Below are 23,193 nucleotides of genomic sequence, written 5' to 3'. Positions count from 1 at the left end.
CCTAGCAAGAATCATTTAAAATTACAAACTTGTTAAACCTAAGTGTAAAAACTCAGTTATCTACACTTAAGTTACTTAACCGAATGGAAGACTACCTAGATATAAGATTAAGAATTTCTCCCACTGCTTATCTAAAATGAAGGCTCAGGTTGAAACTAAGCCTATGTTTTTACATATGCACACAGAATCAAGTAATATTTAAAATTCCAGTTAATTTGGCTCCTTTTCCAGAACTTAAACCCCAAGTTTAGTACCTCATATACACATTTCCATTGCAGATCATATTTGAAATAAACGCAACTGAAAACCCAACAATGTATTCAAGAATTAAAAACAAACCCAAGAACAAAGCTATGGAAATCTGATCCCAGGGAAAAAATGCTTCCAAACCTACAGTTAAACTATTAAAAATGACATTGTTGTCATCTGTTTTTACTTAATTTTTTATTTAAATTCCAGTTAATTAACTTAGAGTGTAGCGTTAGTTTTGGGTGTACAATTTAGTGATTAAAAAGTTGCATACGTCACCCCGCACTCATCACAAGTGCACATCTTAAACCCCCATCACCTACTACACCCAGTCCCCCATCCCCCTCCCCCTGGTAACCATCAGTTTGTTCTCTATAGTTGAGTCTGTTTCTTGGTTTGCCTCTCTTTTCCCCCCTACAATCATTTGCTTCTTAAATTCCACATATGACGAAATCATATGATATTGGTCTTTCTCTGACATTTCTTCTTGATTCTCTTCCCGAAAATCATCCCACCAATCCCCCTAAAAATAGGAGTGTATTTTCTAGTAAAGGAAGATTCATTCTAAAAATTTGTCAAAAATCAGAACTACTTTGTACACTTTGTTAAGCTATTAATATTTCACTTTGGAGCTTCAAATCTAGCTCTAGCTTTGACACATCTTAGATGGACTTCTTTTATGAAATTCTACTCTAAAGTCATAAGGTCACAAGTGAGTCGGGTCTTTTGGGTAAATCTGTCCAACACTGTATCTCATTCACTCAAATGATGTCTAAAGGCCTCGACACTCCTCTTTGCTTATCTGAAAAGGTCTCAATGATCTCCTTTCCTCCTGTTTCAGGGTTAAGATTCCTCCTCCTTTTCAAGGACAGCCCAGCCTTTACCTTGCTCAGAACCACTATCACCTGGCAGCTACACAGGCTCTACACTCTAGTTAAATGGAGTCTCTAGTTTCTCTTCAAGTTTCTGTTCTTTCAGTCCTTTGAGTCACTGTTCAGGCCATTTCCTTCTCTTGGACGGTCCTCCTTTCAATGTAAATCTCCGTTCACAGAAATCCCATTCATCTTTCCAGGAGAACCGTATACCCCATAAAGTATTTCATGTATTTTCAGCCCTTACACTGAAGTGATTTCTCCCTGATGTATCATAATCTTTTGAAATGCTTTTAAGAGTTATCAGAAATTATCATAGACAACTCCAGCATCTTTATTGCTCTTGCCAGACAGGGGGCACGGAGGACCAGGACAGTCATGCTACTCTCTCCCATATTTCCCACAAAACCTAGTCTCAGGCCTTATGTACAAGAGCTGCCCAAATACTGGTTAAGAATAAACTCAGTAAATTGGGCTAAGAAAAAAATGATTCTAAAGTGACATCAAAATATAAATTTGCACCCTTTAAAACTATAATTCTGGTGCTTCTGATTTAAAAATGCATAAATTTATCTCCTCTTGCTCCCAAGACTCCACCAAATGACAGTCAAAGAAAAAAAAAAAAAAACCAGTAGCAGTCCACAATAAAGTGAATAGAGAAAGAGGCCTCCATGGAAGAGAGTTTAACAAATGTGTGGGATACAGAAAGTGAGTAAAGGAATGGTAACCAAGGAGGCTAGACAAAGGAAGTCACAGCCTTCAGTCCTCACAGACCCAGCTGCACAAGAGACCTGCCTACGGGAAGTCAACAGAGGCTGTGAACCCACGCACATGTCCCTGGCCAGAAGAGCAGAGGTAAGACAGGAAGCTGAACTACTTCTGAACAAAGAATGGTCAATTCCCCGATGCTGTACAAAGAAGTGAACTGTTTGTAGGAGAACCCGGCAGCGAGAATGGGTGCTGGTACCTTAAGGCAAAGCCCTCAGTATCGTGGCATTCAGGATTCTCATTTAACATCCAGCTCCCTCGTCTGCTTCCCTATAGTAAAGCCCAACTAGTTGATTATCCCTACGGAATACAGAGCACTTAAGTCAGCTTTGTAGCCCAACTTCTAAGCATGAACATAACCAGGGACAATCAGACATTCAAGGAAAGCATACAAGACAGAAACACCACAACTCACAAACCAAAAGAATGAGACAATCCAGAGAACAAAAGCAAACAAACATCCCTGCCCTACCATATACCCCAACGAGATCTGTGAAATTACTGCATCTATGATCCTAGTTTTCGTCCTCATATCTTCAACCCAAATCAGCACTGATGATGGCTATAACAACATGTAACATGTCATAACTGCTGGCTGAGGTGCTGGGACGGCCAAAAGTCAGTCTCTGCCCAGTTTTAAAATGTCAGAGCTTGCAGGGCTCTGTGCTGGGTCTCTTTTTGCCCTCTGCCAAGGGACCTCGTCGATATGCTGTAAGATCCATTAAAGGAGAAGCCTGGTCTCTCTTCACTGTATTTTCAGTGCTGAGAACAGCGCCTGGCACATTGTGAAATGAATGCTGGCATTAACCAAACCTCTCCACTGAGTTCTAGACCAGGACCACCAGCTGCCTGCTTGTTATTTCTAGATCTTACCTCACCAGGGCCTCAAAAAACATTCTAAACTTGCTCCTCTCTTTCCTCCCTGTCTACTAACCTAAGCATGGTCTTTATTTCTTTTCAATCTCCCCTCCTATATGCAGTCCACCAGTAAGGTCCACTGGTTTTTACCCAGATGAAATCTACTTACTCCTCCTCTCCATTTCTACTGTCACTCCCCTCTAAGCCATTTCTTGCCTAGACTAGAGAAATAGTCTAATAGTTATAGACTGTACTTCCTTTTTTGCCCCTTCTCAATATAGCCATTAAACACTCAGGAGATCTTTTAGAAACTTAATCAAATTCTGTTAATTGCCTGCTTGATAAAATTCCCTCCTGTACCCCCTAAATACAGAGAACTGATAGTTGCCGAAGGGGAAGTGGAGGGGGGGGGAATAATTCCTTCCTGCAGCTAAGAAGGCTTATGGTATTTATGGTCCTTGCTTATTTCTCCAACCTCACCTTGTGTAGTCTCCCCTCTGCTCACTCCCTTCCAGTCACACTGACTTAATTTCCAGTAAACACCAAGCTGTCACCTCCAGGCTTTTGCACCTCTCTACCCAGGATGCTATTCCGTTTTCACATGGCTGCATCACTCTCTCGCTTCCGATCTCAGTTTTAATTTTACATTCTCAAAAAAAAAGTTTTCTTGACTACTCTAGAAAGTAGTCTTTCCACACACTCTTCTCTGTTAAAAGAGGAGCAGTATCCTGTTGATTTCCTTCTTAGCACTAATCACAAGCTAAAATCACCATTTTGTTATTTACTCCAAGTTTTACTTAACCATTAAAATATAATTAGCTTCAGGGCACCTGGGTGGCTCACCTGGTTAAAGGACTGTCTTCAACTCAGGTCCTGACCCTGGAGTCATGGAGTCCCAGGATCTAGTCCCGCATCAGGCTCCCTGCTCAGTGGGGAGTCTACTTTTCCCTCTGATCTTACCCCCTCTCGGTGCACTCTCTCTCTCTCTCTCTCAAATAAAATCTTAAAAAAATTTTTTTTAAATGTTAGCCTCATGAAGGCAGAGACCACATTAGCTCACCACTGTACCTTCAGCACAGTGCCTGGGACAGAGTAGATGCTCAATAAATACTGGCAGATTAAAAGCTGCCTTGGGGCACCTGGGTGGCTCAGTGGGTTAAAGCCTCTGCCTTAGGCTCAGGTCATGATCCCGGGGTCCTGGGATCGAGCCCCGCATCGGGCTCTCTGCTCAGCGGGGAGCCTGCTTCCTCCTCTCTCCCTCTCTGCCTACTTGTGATCTCTGCCAAATAAAAACAAAATAAAAAAAACTTTAAAAAAATAAAAAAATAAAAGCTGCCTTATTTCATTCATAGGTCATACACAATTATGACAAGAAGCAACAAGGAGATGGCAGATCTATAAAATCTGTAAATATTCTAGCTTTCAAAATACCAGGACAGTCATCAATAGCCTATTTAAGATTCTGATTCTCACTTTGTCTAACTATTCTCAATTTCACCAATACCTATCCTTTTCACCTATTTCTCCTAAAGCTACAGACAAAAATTTATTATAAACTTTAATGTAAAAGCAGAAGTTTAAGACAAGTGTTGGAAATGAGTCCCATTTGTTTATATTAACCAATTCTTTTTTTTTTTTTAAAGATTTTATTTATCCATTTGACAGAGATCACAAGTAGACAGAGAGGCAGGCAGAGAGAGAGAAGGGGAAGCAGGCTCCCCGCTGAGCAGAGAGCCCGATGTGGGGCTCGATCCCAGAACCCCAGGATCATGACCTGAGCTGAAGGCAGAGGCTTTAACCCACTGAGCCACCCAGGCACCCCTATATTAACCAATTCTAACAACAGCTCCTGTTGGCTACTAAACCAATCTCTCTTCTAAAATGCTACATATTGGAATCTTACACTAGGAAGCTGAGAAAAAGGCAGATCTATCCTGTTCGAAACAATTTACTACCAAGGTGCTTACAGTGCTATGTAATTGTTTCATCATGAACAAAACCCACGGCACAGCCCTTAATGTCTTACACCAAAGCTACTCTTGTCACAGCCCTGTACTTACTCAACTGAGCTCAACAATATTTCTTCAATTTTAAAACTTTTTTTCACATTTTAACTTAAATTGGAATGTATCTTACAATTGAAGGTATTTTACAGTTGCTATTGGTTAGTCTAGAATTAGTTGCATTACCTGAACATGTACAAATTTGGTTGTTCTTGATGATAAAAAACTATTACTCAGTTTAGTCAATAAACCATTTGAAGATTATTTGAGAAAGTATTGATTTGTCTCTGAACACTTTCCGCTGACATTATCTGATAAGATCAAGAAAGAATCAAAACTCACAGAAAAGGTGTTTGTCAGTGGCAAAAGTAGTATTTTAATAGACTGGCATATAAATACATATAACATTATGTAGGTTTCATTTTAATTCATAAAATTCACTTTCTTTGTAGAATACTGACTCAGTCTATTTGTTTCTCTTTTCTCTAAATAATCATACATTTTATCCATCCCCTAAAATTATTTTTCATTTTTTTAATTGAAGCATAGTTGACACACAATGTTAAATTAGTTTCAGGTGTACAACATAGTGATTCCACAAGTCTATACATTACACTGTGTTGACAAGAGTAACTACCATCTGTCATCAGACAACACTATTAACATACCATTGACTATATTCCCTAGGCTATATATTTTTTTCTTTTTAAAGATTTTATTTATTTGACACCCAGGGAGGTGGGGGAAACACATGCATACACAAGCTGGGGGAAAAGCAGCAGCAGATTCCCCACTGAGCAGGGAGTCTGACATGGGGCTAGATCCCAGGATCCTGAGGTCACGACCTGAGCCAAAGGCAGACGCTTAATCAACTGAGCCATCCAGGCTCCCTTATACTTATCATCCCCAAAACTTAGTCATTCTGTAACTGGAAACCTGTACCTCCTACTCCTCTTCACCCATTTTGCCCATTTCCCCACCCTCCTCTCTGGCAACCATCAGTTTGTTCTCTGTATTTATGAGCCTGTTTCTGCTTTTGTTTTGTTTTTTTAGATTTCACATGTTAAGTGGAATCTTATGGTGTTTGTCTTTCTCTGACCTTGTTCACTTAGCATAACACCCTGCAGGTCATCCATGCTTTGCAATCGGCAAGATCTCAATCTTTTTTATGGCCAAGTAATATTCGTGTGTGTGTGTGTGTGTGTGTGTGTGTGTGTTGTGTGTGTGTACACAACACACACATGACATCTTTTTTATCCATTCATCTATGTACGGACATTTGGGTTGTTTCCGTATCTTGGCTATTGTAAATAATGCAATAAACATACGGGTGTATATATATATCTTTTCCAATTAAGTGTTTTCATTTTCCTTCGATAAATACCCAGTAATGGAATTACTGGATCATACAGTATTTCTATTTTTAATTTTTTGAGGAACTTCAAACTGTTTTCCACAGAGGCTGCACCAATTTACATTCCCACTAAAGATAAACAAGGGGAAAAAAACCTCTTGATTTCCAAAGGAGTAACTTCTTAACTTCACACCTGAGACTTTATATGGCTTTTAGGGGGAGTGGAGTCCACAAAATACTGGGGCGGGGGGAGAGAGAAGGGAAATGGAGAGCCTAAGATTAAATTATAATCACTCCAAAATGAGATCTGTAAATATTCAAAATCTTGATAGTTCAGAGCAGAGAGACTTAAAATTGCCTGTGAATCTCTAGGAGGCCACATGGAGGAGAGGGAGGGAGAAGAGTCACTTAGAAACTGTGCGGAGGGGGAAAAAGGAAATGGAAAAGGGGAAAAATTTAGGATTTTTCAGGGCAAAAGAAAACAAAGAAAAATGGGAAGCCCCACACTCACACCCCTGCCACCCTGAAAGTATTCAAAGAAACCAGTTTGCTACACTGACAGAAGAGGGAGCACTTGAACTATGAATCTCACACCTCCCCAAATCACCAGCCCTGTCCAAGAAATACAAAGGAACAACATACCTTCATCTACAGGAAGCTACCACAAGAAGAAAACTGAAAATAAAGCTCAAAACACTCTAGCTGGTAATTCCTCCCCTTACCTTCTTCCCTTCCCCTGCCAAAAAACCATGAAGGGAAAACTATGTGTTGAATTAAATATCCTCAAACAAGAATTTTAAGAAATGAAAACATGCCTTGAATGAGAAATTCCAAAACTAAAATCAGCAATAAAAAGAAATAAGAGTTGATAAAACTCTGGAAATAAAAATTATATCAGAAAAGAACTAAATTACATACACATGTTGGACTCCCTTCAGAAGAGAAATTAAACAAAACAGAATATTAGGGGCGCCTGGGTGGCTCAGTGGGTTAAAGCCTCTGCCTTTGGCTCACGTCATGATTCCGGGGTCCTGGGATCGAGCCCCGCATCAGGCTCTCTGCTCAGCAGGGAGCCTGCTTCCTCCTCTCTCTCTCTCTCTGCCCGCCTCTCTGCCTGCTTGTGATCTCTGTCTGTCAAATAAATAAATAAATAAAATCTTAAAAAAAAAAAAAACCAGAATATTAAACTACTATCAAAGACAAATTTCCAGAAATAAGACCTGATTCTGCATACTGAAACAAACAGTTGAGAAAACGGCCTGCAATAATATACTCAGAGAAATACCCTAATAAAACCATTAGACTTTAAAGGTTTAAGAACATTCTTAAGGTCTCCAGGCAAAAAGATCAAATAACTTAAAAGGCCAAGAGAATTAAATGAGCAAACTTATTAAAAGCAGCACACAAAGACATACAACAATATAGCTGTATTTTCCAGAAACTCAAGGAAATAAAGGTCAAATAAAAAGTTTCAATAGGCAAGAACACAGGGACTGCTGGTTCCCAAGAGCCCTAATCAATCAACCAGATCAAGATTCAGCAAATTATTTTTCTGTAAAGACACCAAATACCACAGTAAACAGCTTAAAACTACAGAGATGTAATGAAACATAAAAACACAGGCGCCTGGGTGGCTCAGTGGGTTAGGCCTCAGCTCAGGTCATGATCTCAGGGTCCTGGGATCGAGGCCCGCATTGGGCTCTCTGCTCAGCGGGGAGCCTGCTTCCCCCTCTCTCTGCCTACTTGTGATCTCTGTCAAATAAATAAAATCTTAAAAACAGACAAGATAGTTACAGCAAACTTTTAATACACCATTCTCATCACATGACAGATCAAGCAGACATAAATCAAGCAACTAAGACAATTTTTTTAAATAACTGGAAGTTTGTATCTCTTAATCTCCTTCACCTATTTAGCCCATCTCCTCCCCCACCTTCCCTCTGGCAACTACCAGTTTGTCCTTTATAGTTGAGAGTCTGCTTGGTTTTTTGTTTGTCTGTTTTGGTTTTCAGTGTCCACATTCATGTGACATCATGGTCTCGGTCTCTCTGACCTATTTCACTGAACATAATACTCTCTAGGTCTATCCATGTTGCCATAAATGGCAAGATTTCATTTTGATGGCTCGGCAGTATTCTCCCGTGCGTGCGTGCGTGCGTGTGTGCGTGTGTGGGCATCAATATGCTTGATCCAGTCATTTGTCAAGGAACATCTGGATTGCTTCCATATCCTATTATTCTAAATCAATAGAATTTATTATTCTAAATAAATTCTAGGGGCGTGTGTATCTTTCGAATTAGCGTTTGCATTTTCTTTGGATAGGTATCCAGTAATGGAATTAAGTGGATCTTGTAGTATTTCTATTTTTTAATTTTTTGAGGAACTGCCATACCGTTTTCCACAGCGGTTGCGCCAATTTACATTCCCACAAGCGGTGCACAAGGGTTCCCTTTTCTCCACATCCTCACCAACTCCGGTCTTTCTTAAGAGATAAAACAACTTAAACCACACAATCAAAGTAGACCTCATGGATAATAAAAACACCCTTACAATATTCTTCTCACACACCCACAGATCATTCACAAAAATTGATTATATATTAAGTTAGCAAAAAACTGCAAAACTTTCATAAAGTAGAATAAAACTGATCACAATGCAAAGACACTAGAATTTACTAACAAAAAACAGAAAGGCCTTTACCTCTGGATATTTAAAAGCCTCATATTAACTCGTGAGTTAAAACAACAGAATTTTTTTTAAATGACAAAATACTATATATATTAATCTAGGAGATGCACTGAAAGCAGTGATTAGAAGAAAACTGACTCAACTAAACACAAGATAATACAAGCAGAAATTAATGAGAGAGAATTTTTAAAAATCTACATCTAATGAAATCCTGTTGTTTTGGGAAAAAAAAAGAGAGAGAGAGACCATAAACTAGCTTCATTTAAGGAAAAAAAAAAAGGCACAAATATACAAGAATAACCACTGAAACAGGAGGAATTTTAACAATTATAAGAAACTAACTTTGCAGACTTTTAAGCAAATTTAGAAGCATATATAAAATGTACAATCTCCTTGAGAAATACAGATTACCAATATCGATCCCATTAAAGTTAGAAAGCCTAATCAAAGACTTTCATAGATGAAACAGAGAAAGTTGTCAAAGAACTGTCCCCCCCTCAAAATTTGCCCAGTCCCAGATATGCACAACTTGTGTGAGAAAATTTTGAAAGTCCTGAAAGACTCAAAAGTAGATTTGAGAAATGGAATGACATCTCTTGTCTTTGGATAGAATTCAACATTATAAACATTTCAGTTCTCCCCAAATTAATTTATAATTTTAATGCAATCTAAGGAGTTTTATGGAGCTGGATTGAAGTGAAATGATACTGCTGACTATACTTTTTTGTTTAAACTCATTAAAAAAGTAAGAGAATCAACAAGAATTGGGAAAAAACAGAAATGGAATAAAACAAGAAAATGGACTGAACTATGTTTCAAAGGAATAATTCAACCACACTGAAGGGGGAAGAACCAACACAAATAACTTTTGAACAAAGTGTTTTGACTATATGCCTTCAGACTAAGAAACAACTGAAAGCAAATTCTGAACTATTTTTTTTTTACAGGGTATCACTTAACAATTCTCTAACTGATTTTTAATTAACATATTCTAGGATTGAACAAACAAGTAAGAATATTGAGTGCCAGGTTTTTCTCTCAGAGAAGGGAAATACAAAAATAGAAAAATGGAAAATAGAAAACAGTATGTGTTGAACTGGAATTATAGGTACTCAGTATGAACTCACGGTGAGACAGACATAAAAATGTGTGTGGAGGCTGTGTATATACGTAGCTCTCTCCACTAAGGGGAACTGGAATGAGCACACCTAACACCCACATCCTATCTCCTAAATACTGTCCTCCATTTAAAGGAACCCGGGCTCCATGCAGAAATGGGTAATCCAAAACTGAAGCAGGGAAAGCAAGGATGAGCCTGGAACATATTAAGCCAGAAAGCAAAGAAGCATTCAGAGAACAATGAAGAAATGTCAAAAGGACACAGAAACCACTGCTCTGAAGGGATGCCCACTGGCCATAAAATCAAGCTGAGCATAAAAAATAAGTTGATAATAACAGATAACAGATTATAAATTGATAATAACAGATTACAGCCCATTTATAGGATTCCAAATAGGAACCCGTGAGTCCATACTCATAAATTATTTTTTAAAAATAAAAGCTCTCTTGGGGTGTCTGGGTGGCTCAGTCGTTTGAGCAGCCGACTCTTGGTTCCGGCTCAGATCATGATCTCGGTCCTAGGATCAAGCCTTGTGTTGGATTTCCTGCTCAGAAGAGAGTCTGACTGAGGATTTCCTCCCCACCCCTCTCTCTCTAAATAAATAAATCTTAAGAAATAAAAGCAAAGCTCTTCCTTACACTAGAATGCCAACTAACAAACGTAAAGCAAACTACATTAGAAAAATCACCATTTCACAAATATAATAATTACTGATTCAGGCAAAGTCATCAAAGGATATGAAATTAAGAGGCAGACTGAAGTTTGAGAATATCTACCAAATCTCAAAATGTTTCCCTATAAAATATTAATTACAAGGTGAAAACCAGTAGCTTTTTAATGGAGAAATCTGGAAGGCATTATCTTAAGTGACCAAAGTTATCAGTAATGGAACAAATGGATATCATATACAACCAGATATGACACACTGAGAAAACATATAATTTTTGTGGTACTCCCGCCAAAAATATATGAACTCAAACTAATCATGAAGAAATAAAGGCAAACTAAAACTAAGAAACATTCTATAAAGTAACTACCCCGCACCCTTCAAAAATATCAAGATCACAGAAGTCAAAGTAAGTCATTCGCAACTATCTTCTCCCATTCTGAAGGCTGCCTTCTAGTTTTGTTGATTTTTTTCTTCGCTATGCAGAAGATTTTAGGTTGGAGTTATCCCACTAGTATATTTTTCCTTTTGTTGCCTTTGCCTCGGGAGATAGCTCTAGTGAGGAACCACCACATCTAATGTCAAAGAAGTTACCGCTGGTGTTCTCCTCTAGGATTTTGATGGTTTCAGGTCTCACATTTAGGTCTTTCATCCATTTTGAATTTATTTTTGTGTATGGTTTAAGAAAGTGGTCCAGTTTACCCACACCATTGTATATTTTTAAAGAACTTATAAAACTGAACACCCAAAAAACAATCCAGTTAAAAGGTGAGAAGATATGAACAGACATTTCTCCAAAGAAGACTTATAATTGGCCAACAGACACATGAAAAGATGCTCAACATCACTCATCATCAGGGAAATGCAAATCAGAATCACAGCAGATAGCAGATAGCACCTCACACCTGTCAGAATGGCTACAATTATCAGCACAGGAAACAACAGGTGTGGTGAGAATGTGGCGAAAGGGAACCCTCATGCATTATTTGTGGGAACGCAAACTGGTGTAGCCATTCTGAAGAACAGTACAGAGATTCCTCAGAAAGTTGAAAACAGAACTACCCTACAACCCAGCAAGTACACTACTGGTATTTACCCAAAGGATACAAAACTACTGGCTCAGGGGCACCTGGGTGGCTCAGTCCATTAAGCCCCTGCCTTCAGCTCAGGTCATGATCCCAGAGTCGTGGGATCAAACCCCAGGTCAGGTTCCCTGCTCAGCGGGGTGCCTGCTTCTCCCTCTCCCTACTACTCCCCCTACTTGTGTGCTCTGTCAAATAAACAAAATCTTAAAAAAAAATACTGATTTGAAGGGATACATGCACCCCAATGTTTATAGCAGCCTTGCGAACTATCCAAACTATGGAAAGAGCCCAGATGTCCATGAACTAATGAATGGATAAAGAAGATGTGGTACATATATATAACAGAATACCACTCAGCCATAAAAAGAATGAAATCTTAAAGGAGGGGGGCAAGGTGGCAGCAGTGTAGGGGACCTTGTTTCATCTGATCCCTCAAATTTAGCTAATCAAATCATTCTAAACACACACAGATTCAACCTGACGTGTAAGATTTATCTGGATCTCCACAAGCAGAAAAATGACTACTTTTTGCAAGGTAGGAGGTGTGGAACCTTGAACTTTGCGAGAAATACCGTAAGAGAAATGGAGGGGGGAGTGAGCCTCCATAATCTGGCCACCCGGTAGTGATGTAACACCGGAGCAAAAAACTGGGAACCCTGGAAATCTGCCGTAGTGAGAGGCACCTCCTTCTGAAAAGGGCATAGGGGGATGAATAGGGCAGAATTCTAGGGGAATCACTATGGTCTCAGGATTCCAGGAGAGTCCATTCCTAAACGGATGGACTGCCCAAGCAGTAGATGGGGAGAATGGTTATGGTTAGCGAGCCCAGAAAGGACTCTCAATTCCCTTCATCATAAACTGTGACACAAGCCAGTAGGGAGGCCACCCTCTGCCTGACCACCCTGGAAAGGACTAGAAGGTACAGGCTGTTTAACACCCTAGGGGAGATATAAAACAGCTTGTACCCACGACAGAGACAGCCCTCTGAGCAGTGTGGCCCATGAGATGACACTGGAGCGGCACCCAGCATGACCAGGGAGCTGCGGAAGAGGGTACATGCTTGAGCCCACGGCCACTACCAGTTGTGGAGTTAAAGTACAGAGATGTTCGTGGGTTCCCGTGACTCCCCCAGGAGAGAGCAGTGGGCATGAAATGCATGAGTCTGTGCAGTTTGGTATGTGCAGAGGTAGAGACAAATCCTGGAGGATTTGTTGTGGGGGGGCAGGAGGGTGGAGGGGGCAGTCCGCGACATTGCTGCTCTAGGCGAGATTCCTGAACAGCCACATTTGCTCCTACCATCTAAAGGCAAGCCACCAGGGAACAAAAGTCACACAGTCCACCAGCTCACATTAAGCCCATCCCGCTGACAAGGTACAGGGAAACTCCACCCAGGCAGAGATGCCTGAGAAGCCCAGCAGCAGGCCTCTCCCCCAGAAGACAGACTAGAACAACGGGTGAGTGACAAGCTCATTTCCCACAGGACTATAAAACTCCAGCAGCAGGGAAAATAACACAGGGAGCTCCAGGTGTTCCCTCATGACTCATTTATACTGTAGGCTAACATTTTATATTTCTTTTCTTAGTCTTTTTTTTTTATCCTGTTCCTATTTCAAATAGATTCTTTTTTCCCAACCTATGTTTTTTAAGTTGCTTAACTTTTATTCACATCTATGTTTATAGATTTATGACCCATACTAGCCCATTTTCATTCTATTCAATTTTATCTTGATATATATAAGTTCTGATTTCTTTGCAATTTTGGGATATAGTGTCTTCTAATACAAAGAACAAAAATCAATCAGGAACAGGGAGATCACCCTGCTTTGTCCACCTGAGAGATTATAATCTCTTTCCCTGCCCCCCTTTTTAACTGAGTTTTGCTTGGGTCATGTTTGATATTTTGGACTCTGTTCGTTTGCTCAACCATCTCTTGACAGAATGACTAGGAGGAAGAACCTCCAACAAAGAAAAGAACCAGAGACAATGTCCTCTGCCACAGAACTAACGGATGTGGATATAAACAAGATGTCAGAGATAGACTTCAGGATAGCAATTGTGAAATCAACAGCTAGGCTTGAAAAAAGCATTAGTGACAGTACAGAATCTCTACAGGCAGAAAGGAAATCTAATCAGACCAAACTTACAAAAATGCTCTGAACAAGATGCAGTCTAAACTGGAGCCAGCATAAATGAGGCAGAAGAACGAATCAGTGACCTAGAAGACAAGCTGATAGGAAGGAAGCCAAGGAAGAGGGATAGGCAGCTAGTAGCCCATGAAAACAGAAAGAGATCAATGACTCCATGAAACCTTCCAATGTCAGAATTACTGGGATCTCTGAGGGGGTGGGGAGAAAGCTGGAAACTTCCCTAACCTGGGGAAGGAAACAAGCATTCGTATTGTATCTAAGAGGCAGAGAGGACCCCTCCCAAGATCAAAAATAGATCAACACCCTGATGTATAATAGTGAAGCCTGCAAATCATTAAGACAAGGAAGCTATCCTGAGAGCAGCTAGAGGGAAGAGATTTAGTACACGTGGAGGGAGGAATATCAGAATAAGAGAGCTATCCACAGAGCCCCGGCAAGCCAGAAAGGGCTGGCGAGACATATTCTGGGTACTATATGAGAAAAACATGCAGCCAAGAATACTTTATCCAGCAAGGCTGTCACTGAGAATGGATGGAGAGATAAAGAGCTTCCAGGACCAGCAGAAACTGAAAGAGTATGTGACCACCAAGCCAGCCCTGCAAGAAATATTAAGGGGGAGTCTACAAAAGAAGACCCCAAGAGCAATATAAATGAGATATTAACAGAGACAATCTACAGAAACAGGGCCTTTCCAGGCAACACAATGGCACTAAATTCATATCTTTCAATATTACTCTCAATGTGAATGGACTGAATGCTCCTATCAAAAGACAAGGGTTTCAGATTGGATAAAAAAGCAGGACCCATCCATATGCTGTCTACAAGAGACTCACTTTGAACCTAGAGACACCCCCAGATTCAAAGTGAGGGGATGGAGAACAATTTACCATGCCAACAGACCTCAAAAGAAAGTTGGGGTAGCAATTCTCGTTTCTGCTTAATTAAATTTTAAACCAAAGACTGCAGTAAGAGATGTAAAGGGACAATATATCATACTTAAAGGGTCTATCCAACAAGAAAAGCTAGCCATTGTAAATATCTATGCCCCAACATGGAAGCAGCCAGCTACATAAACAAACTAATAACCAAAATAAAGAACAATATTGATAATAATACATTAATAGTAGGAGATTTCAACACTCTACTCAGAGCAACAGACAGATCATCCAAGCAGAAGATCATCAAAGAAACAAGAGCTCTGAAGGACACATTCGACCAGATGGACTTTGTAGATACACACAGAACATTCCATCCTAATACAACAGCATACTCATTCTGCTTGAGTGCACATGGAACTTTCTCCAGAATAGACCACATACCTGGTTAAAACTCAGGCCTCAATCGATGCCAAAAGATTGGGATTCTTCCCTGGATATTTTCAGACCACAATGCTTTGAAACTGGAACTCAACCACAAGGAAAAATTTGGAAGGAACATAAACACTGGGATGTTAAAAGGCATCCTGCTAAAGAAAGAATGGGTCAACCAGGAAATTAAAGAAGAACTTAAACAATCCATGCAAACCAATGAAAATGAAAACATGTTGGTTCAAAAGCTATGGGACACTGCAATGGCAGTTCTAAGAGGGAAGTACATAGCCATCCAAGCCTCTCTCAAAAAATCAGAAAAATCCCAAATGCATAAGCTAAACTTACACCTAAAGGAGATGGAGAAAGAACAGCAAATAAAGCTTAAACCAAGCAGCAGAAGAAAAATAGCAAAGATTAGAGCAGAAATCGATGAAACAGAAACTAGAAGAGCAGTAGAATAGATCAATGAAACTAGTAGCTGGTTCTTTGGAAGAATTAATAAGAATGATAAACACCTAGCCAGACTTATTAAAGGAAAAGAGAAAGGGCCCATATTAATAAATTCATGAAGAAAGAGGAGAAATCACAACCAATACCTAGGAAATAGAGACAATAATTAGAACTTATTGCCACCAGCTGTATGCCAACAAACTAGGCAATCTGGAAGAAATGGATACATTCCTGGACACTTATAAACCACTAAAACTGAAACAGGAAGAAATAGACAATCTGAACAGATCCATAACCAGCAAGGAAATTGAAACAGTAATCAAAAACCTCCCAAAAGGGGCGCCTGGGTGGCTCAGTGGGTTAAAGCCTCTGCCTTCAGCTCAGGTCATGATCCCAGGGTCCTGGGATCAAGCCCGGCTTCGGGCTCTCTGCTCAGTGGGGAGTCTGCTTCCCTTCCTCTCTCTCCGCCTGCCTCTCTGCCTACTTGTGATCTCTGTCTGTCAAATAAATAAATAATCTTAAAAAACAAAAACAAAAACAAAAACCTCCCAAAAAACAAGAGTCCAGGACCAAATGACTTCCCAAGGCAAATTCTACCATTTATTTTTTATTATTTTTTTTAAAGATTTTATTTACTTATTTTTCAGAGAAGGAGAGACAGCACATGCATGCACAAGCAGAGGAAGCAGCAGGCAGAGGGAGGAGCAGACCCCCTGCTGAGCAGGGAGCCCAGTGCAGGACTTGATCTCAGGGCTCTGGGATCATGACCTGAGCGGAAAGCAGACACTTAACACACTGAGCCACCCAGGCCTCCCTCTACCAAACATTTAAAGAAGAAATCATCCTTCTCTCTCTCTCTGCCTGCCTCTCTGCCTACTTATGATCTCTGTCAAATAAATAAATAAAATATGTTTTAAAAATTAAAAAAAAAATAAACAGGGTACTGGGTGGCTCAGTGGGTTAAAGCCTCTGCCTTCTGCTCGGGTCATGATCCCGGGGTCCTGGGATTGAGCCCTGCATCGGGCTCTCTGCTCAGGGGGGAGCCCATCTCTCTGCCTACTTGTGATCTCTGTCTGTAAATAAATAAATAAAATCTTTAAAAAATAAAAAATAAAAAAAAAGAAGAAATCAAACCTATTCTACTAAAGCTGTTCCAAAGAATAGAAATGGAAGGAAAACTTCTAAACTCATTCTATGAGGCCAACATTACCAACATTACTACAAAATGAGACAAAGACCACATCAAAAAGGAGAATTACAGACCAATATCCCTGATGAACATGGACGCCAAAATACTCAACAAGACCCTAGCCAATAGGATCCAACAGTACAATAAAGGATTATTCACCATGACCAGGTAGGATTTATTCTTGGGATGCAAGGGTGGTTCAACATTCGCAAATCAATCAACGTGATAGATCATGTTAACAAAAGAAGAGACAAAACCCATTTGATCCCCTCAACTGATGCAGAGAAAGCATTTGACAAAGTACAGCATCCTTTCCTGATTAAAACTCTTCAAAATATAGGGATAGAAGAGACATACCTCAGTATCATAAAAGCTATTATGAAAAGCCCACAGCAAATATCATTCTCAATGGGGAAAAACTGAGAGCTTTTCCCTTAAGGTCAGGAACACAACAGGGATGCCCACTCTCACCACTTTTGTTCAACATAGTACCAGAAGTCCTAGCCATAGCAGTCAGACAACAAAAAGAAATAAAAGGCATTCAAATTGGTAAAGAAGAAGTCAAACTCTCTCTCTTTGCAGATGACATGACACTTTATGTGGAAAACCCAAAAGAATCCACCTCCAAATTACCAGAACTCATAGCAGTTCAACGTGGCAGGATACAAAGTTGATGCCTGGAAATCAGCTGCCTCTCTATACACTAACAGTGTGAGTGAAGAAAGAGAAATTAAGGAATTGATTCCATTTACAACAGCACCACAAACCATAAGATACCTTGCAATAAACCTAACCAAAGAGGTAAAGGATCTGTACTCGAGGAACTACAGAACACTCATGAAAGAAATTGAAGCCAACACAAAAAGATGGAAAAGCATTCTATGCTCATGGATTGGAAGAATAAACACTGTGAAAATGTCTATGCTAGCTACCGAGAGCCATCTGTTGTTTCAAAGCAATCTCTATCAAAATACCATTGACGTTTTTCACAGAGCTGAAAACAACCCTAAAATGTGTGGAATCAGAAAAGACCCTGAACAGCCATGGGATTGCTGAAAAAGAAAACCAAAGCTAGAGGCATCATGCCTGACTTCAAGTTATATGACAAAGTTGTGATCATCAAGACAGCATGGTATTGGCAGACACACAGACAAGTGGAAGAGAACCGAGAACCCAGAAATTTCTGTACTATTCTTGCAACTTTTCTATAAACATGAAATTATTTCAAAATGAAAAATACGTTCCATTTATTTAACTTATATATTTCTTATACGTAAGTCTAAGAAGTCTATGTAATAAAACACCTTTAAATAAACATATTCTTCCATCAGTACAAAAATTCTAAGTGATAAAGCACCATGCCAGTTATCTGGCAATGTGTTTTATTTTTAGTTGTAGACAAAAATGACAATGTATCAGACAACCAATGGAATCTTATTATTCAAGGAAATAATGATTTCAAAGTTTCATAGGAAAATACTGCCTGTTGATGAAAAAGGAAAAACTAATCCTGCCACATTTTCTCAGTACAAAAAAGTCAAAATCACAATCACAAAATCACCATAAATACCTTGTGTTGCTAGAATAATCCCACATGGCCACATCTAGGAGGCTCCGAACCCAGGTTTTAGAGGGCTCCTTAAGAAATTTTTGTTGGTAGATCCCCACAACAAGATCCTCTACAGTGAGCAGTTCTAGATCTTGCCTGATTTCTTCCATTGGTAAAAAGAAAAAGACAAACAATTACTGAATTTAGGCACATAGAGAACACGTACACCAAAATGGAAATACAGATGTTATAATGCACTTCAACAGTGACCTAGTTTTACTTACCTGATGTCTTTGCCATATGCTTCAAACACCAGTTGACTCTGGCTCTGTCATCAGACTGGAGAAGGGAAAAAATTTACTTGTATTTTCTCCTACACTGAGTTAATTTTAATCAATTGCTGTCCTTTCAAACTGGGGAGGTGGGGGTGGCAGGAAGGGAAAGACTAAAGAGTTTGTGACAACTAAATGAGAACCATAAAAAAGAGCAACATATATTTTAAAAGACTGCTGCTTTTAATAACCAGTTACATTTATAAAGCAGTGCTAACAGACTCTGTGAAAAACAAGGGAAATCTAGGATAGGCACATGACGAAACCAATGTTCAGAAAAAGATAAGGTAATCTGTTCATGGTTACACTAAAATAGGTTAAAACCCAGTTCTTTGACTCTTAGCTAAAAGAATTTAGATAAAATTAAGAATAAAGGCTCTCTAAAGGTTACAAAAGAGGATCAAGAGATTGCTACAAAAACAGTTTTAAATAAACAGTAATCTTACTTAGAAGGACAGATGTACAGATTAGAACACCCTTTCTTCAGAGTAAAAAAAATACTGAGAAGATATTTCAGCAGGAGAAACTAAAAACAGGAGATCAAAGTAGAAATGCATTCAGCTTTTGCAGTGTTCAGAATCCCTCTAATACCACAGAAATTATACCTAATCCCATTCCAAACAATTCAGAATGAACATGTTTTAACACACACAGCTAACAAACAAGCAAACTCACTTTCTTTGGGTACCTTTCATGGATCTTTCAGTATCTAACTGGATGCCCTAAAAAAAATTCTAACAATGAAATTACCTTGCAGTAGATAGGTGGCCAGTTTCCTGGGTGTGGGTGAATAAACCTATAAAGGTTTTGTAACACAGCTGCTTGGTCATGCCCAGATTCAAAGTTTGAAATAGGAATCTTGTGACTAGAATCACCTGAAGGGAATAAAAAGGAGGAAGGAGTTCAAAATTTGGCCAAGACGAGTATTACAAAGTGGGTAAGGAAGTAGGGGTATAGGAAGACAGTACTCGGTAACTCATATTTAAGCACTTGTAGCAAGCCTAATTATGGTTAGGTACTTTACATAATTTATCTCATAATCTTATGAGAAAGGGGATACACACCCACACATATTAGAGAAGACACAAATGACAATCACAGAAGTTTGCACAGTAAGTTAATTGTTGGCAAGCAACGGAGTCAAGACTCAAACCCAGATTTAAGTGACCGAGCCTATACGTTTTCACTATTCCCATCTGCCTTTCATGAATCTGGTTTATATGTAAGGCAGGAGAACGTAATAGCAATGGCTGCTTTTTAAAAGGCTGTATGATTCAGATTTCCACTTCCAGTAAAAAAAAAAAAAAAAAGATCAAGTAATTCAGACTAACCTCCCACAAACATTTAATGTATCTGTGGATATCAAGAGTACACACAGTAGCAAGAAATTAATAGATCCAGATGCAAGAGAATACAGGAATCCAGAGAGGCTCTCCAGACAGCCTCCTTTGAGGGCAGTTTTTCCCCAGCAGCTACTTCCCAATTCCAGGAGGAGAAACTGATTAGCTGAGAAGTGTGCTTTTGACAGCTTTTGGGACCTGGTCTGCTAGGACCCCAGCTATCTAGCAAAAGCAAACATCTCCGGATGAAGGGAACATCATTCTAAGCCTCGAGTTACTTTAAAATCTTTTTTTTTTTTTTCAGTGTGGCAGGGGAAAGACTGGACAGGAAGATGGGAGAGGAGAAGCCTGAGAAGCCATGGTAAACTGGGCCCCTGGAGTAGTGGAAGGGAAAGCTCGTCACGTGCTGAGAAGCGAGCAGCTAAAGCAGCAGCTTGCAGACATCCCAGTAAAGCCTACAAAGATCTCCAAGTTTGGATTTTCCAAAGAGACACAAGACAAAGAAAGCCTCAGCCATATCCACCAAACTTGGACCGAATAAGCCTAAAAAAACGGCTTCAACTCTTGCTCCAAAAGCCTTTTCAGCAGCAGCAGCTTTTAATGAAGAGGAAAACTGAACCAGAGGAAATGCCTCCAGAAGCAAACATGAGAATGAAGAGTATTGGAAGGGACACACCTACATCAGCAGGACCAACTCCTTCAATAAAGGAAAGTATGATTTCTCTGATAACCAGAAGCTATGGGAGTGAAATATAAAATCTCATCTCAGAAATGTCCATGACCAAGACAAATGATGTATTTTGAAAGTGGAGTGTGATAGGGATGTAAAGTTAAAAGGAATAGTTTCTTTTTTTAAAGAATGGTAAAAGAATATTCTTGGAGCCACTTTTTTTTTTTTTTTTTAAGATTGGGTGGTGGCACACAAATAAGAGTTTGAAATTAGAGTTAATTTATGTTTTGTATTCAGATTTCAAGACATTTGCTAATTTTGTAGTATCATGTGATTAGTTTCCAAAAGGTTACAGATAATGAAAAAAAAATCAAATGGTACTTTTCTAAGAATTACATATTTTTAGACACTATTAGCACATTAAAAGGAAAAGAAAAGTTATTGTCTACTTAAACTGCAGAATTACTCTTAACTCCCTTATTAACCCAAACCGGCTCCCAGGAACAGCTGCATAAAGAGGGAGTGTTGTACTGGAAGGAAAATGTTGCTGGAATATATTAGATAAAATTAAAGTACAGCTTTTTCCTAATAGCCATTTGTTTTAAGTCATCACAAACGAGGTGTTGCACTGCTATCAGCTGGTACAGATGCTTAGCTCTTTAAATTTTTTTTTAATTTTATGTAAATTGTTGGGTATTTGAAATAACCCACTTCACCTGAATGGGTCTTATCTACCTTCATTAGTGTTCAAAGACCATTTGCTACCAAAGAAATCAGTATTTTGAATGTGCTTCCCTCAGTTTTTGTTATTAGCTAGTTCTTATAAGCATTTCCACCAAATCCTGAGGTGAATCACAAGGAAGCTCTTTTCAAATACAAATCGCCACCAAAAATTTAAATGTACATATAATAAATATTTGGCTGCATTTTTTTTAAAAAGACAGAACCAAAAAAATAACATTTTATGAAGATGAAAAGGAGAATGATGTACTTTCTGCAACTCTGTTAAAGCTTAAGTTACTAACTTGTGAAAGTGAATTTAGTCTTAATACAAGAATTCTTATTTTAGCACAGTAATATGATTTGAAGTGTATACATATTAATCAGTGGCCTCTCAAAAGTACAGTTTAGGTACTGAAGATAAAAGAAAATGCATCTTTAAACACATCTTATGGGGGCGCCTGGGTGGCTCAGTGGGTTAGGCCTCTGCCTTCAGCTCGGGTCATGATCACGGGGTCCTGGAATCAAGCCCCGCATTGGGCTCTCTGCTCAGCGGGGAGCCTGCTTCCCACTCTCTCTCTCTGCCTACTTGTAATCTCTTGTCTGTCAAGTGAATAAATAAAATCTTAAAAAAAAATAAATAAAATAAACATATCTTATGGAATCTTTGACCTCATATATGTTGTTAGATCTATGCATTATAGGGCTTTAAAAAAATTTTTGTATACGAAATTTTTTCATGTGATAGTTAAACACATCTTTAAAAGCACAGTCACAGATAAGAAACAGTATATGATTTCCTTGAAAACTCCTGCAATGTTTAATTTGGAGGCAGCTTCATACTATTTTATTGGTGATAACTACTGGCTGAGCTCTTTTAACAGGTAATAGAGAAGCAACTCGTATATGTTCCTAACATTTTGTTCATTTGCATTTTAGAGTAAGCCCCAAATAAAACAATGGAAATGTATATAGAACTATTAGTTCTTATATGGTTTAATTATAACAAGATACATGAACTTAACTCGCTTTAAGTAAGCAAACGTTCCACTTTTGTCCAATTTACTGTTTCCATTAAAATAACATCCCTCTCCTACATGCTCTTTTCTTGACTCAAATGAAGTATTAACCTAAGGTCAAACTATAAGAGAAACGACTGAGATCAGTGTCTTTACTAAAATGCCAGTAAATCTGGGGCACCTGTGTGGCTCCATTGGTTATGTGTCCAACCCTTGATTTCTTTGGACATGATCTTGGGGTCCTGAGATTGAGCCCCATGCTGGGCTCCGAACTCAATGGGGAGTCTGCTCAAGATTCTCTCTCTCTCCCTCTCCTTCCTCCTGCTCTAAAATAAATCTTAAATACAAAAAAATTTTTTTTCAGTCTATATGAATAACCAGGTATATGAAGAAAAAAGGATGAAACCAAACCAAATTTGACAGGAAGAGATCCAAAGGCATTCCAGCTACCCAAGTTATTCAGCACAGATTTTAAATAATCATGCTTATATCTAAGGAGATCAAATTATTAATTTCAGCATATAGTTATAAAAAAAGGATACAGAAGATACAGTTGCTGAGAAAAGCTGAATAAATGAAACACCTGCTTGAAAGCACTGCTGAGATAAAACTGCAGTAAGGAATTACAGGTTCAAAATCCTGGAGAGAAAGAAATGCTAGAGAGCTTGATTCTGGCATTTGGGCTCATTGGTAATCTGGCCATTTACCAGTTCTAGAAGAGGAGATTTAGAGTCTAAGAAAATGAGCAGTTCTCAACAGACCTAGGCTTGTAAGAACTAAAAATATTACTCCAAAGACCCTGG

General features: G+C 39.0%; 1 protein-coding gene across 3 annotated transcripts in view; it reads right to left on the bottom strand.

The window, feature by feature from the left end:
* The window catches only part of MAEL (maelstrom spermatogenic transposon silencer), a gene marked incomplete at both ends in the record, with an annotated part of 36,794 nt that overhangs the window by 4,456 nt on the left and 9,145 nt on the right, over positions 1-23,193 (bottom strand). For all 3 annotated transcript variants that reach the window (XM_080824989.1, XM_080824990.1, XM_080824991.1), the window contains 3 exons: positions 18,331-18,472; positions 18,594-18,648; positions 19,392-19,516. In XM_080824989.1, the coding sequence (XP_080681115.1) occupies positions 18,331-18,472; positions 18,594-18,648; positions 19,392-19,516 (322 nt within the window). The remainder of the gene's footprint in view (positions 1-18,330; positions 18,473-18,593; positions 18,649-19,391; positions 19,517-23,193) is intronic.

This window comes from Martes martes (genome assembly GCF_963455335.1).
Source record: "Martes martes genome assembly, chromosome: 15".
In the NCBI taxonomy this organism is placed as follows: Eukaryota; Metazoa; Chordata; class Mammalia; order Carnivora; family Mustelidae; genus Martes; species Martes martes.
The sequence above is the reverse complement of the archived record's forward strand: the minus strand, read 5'-3'. Positions and strand labels throughout refer to the sequence as shown.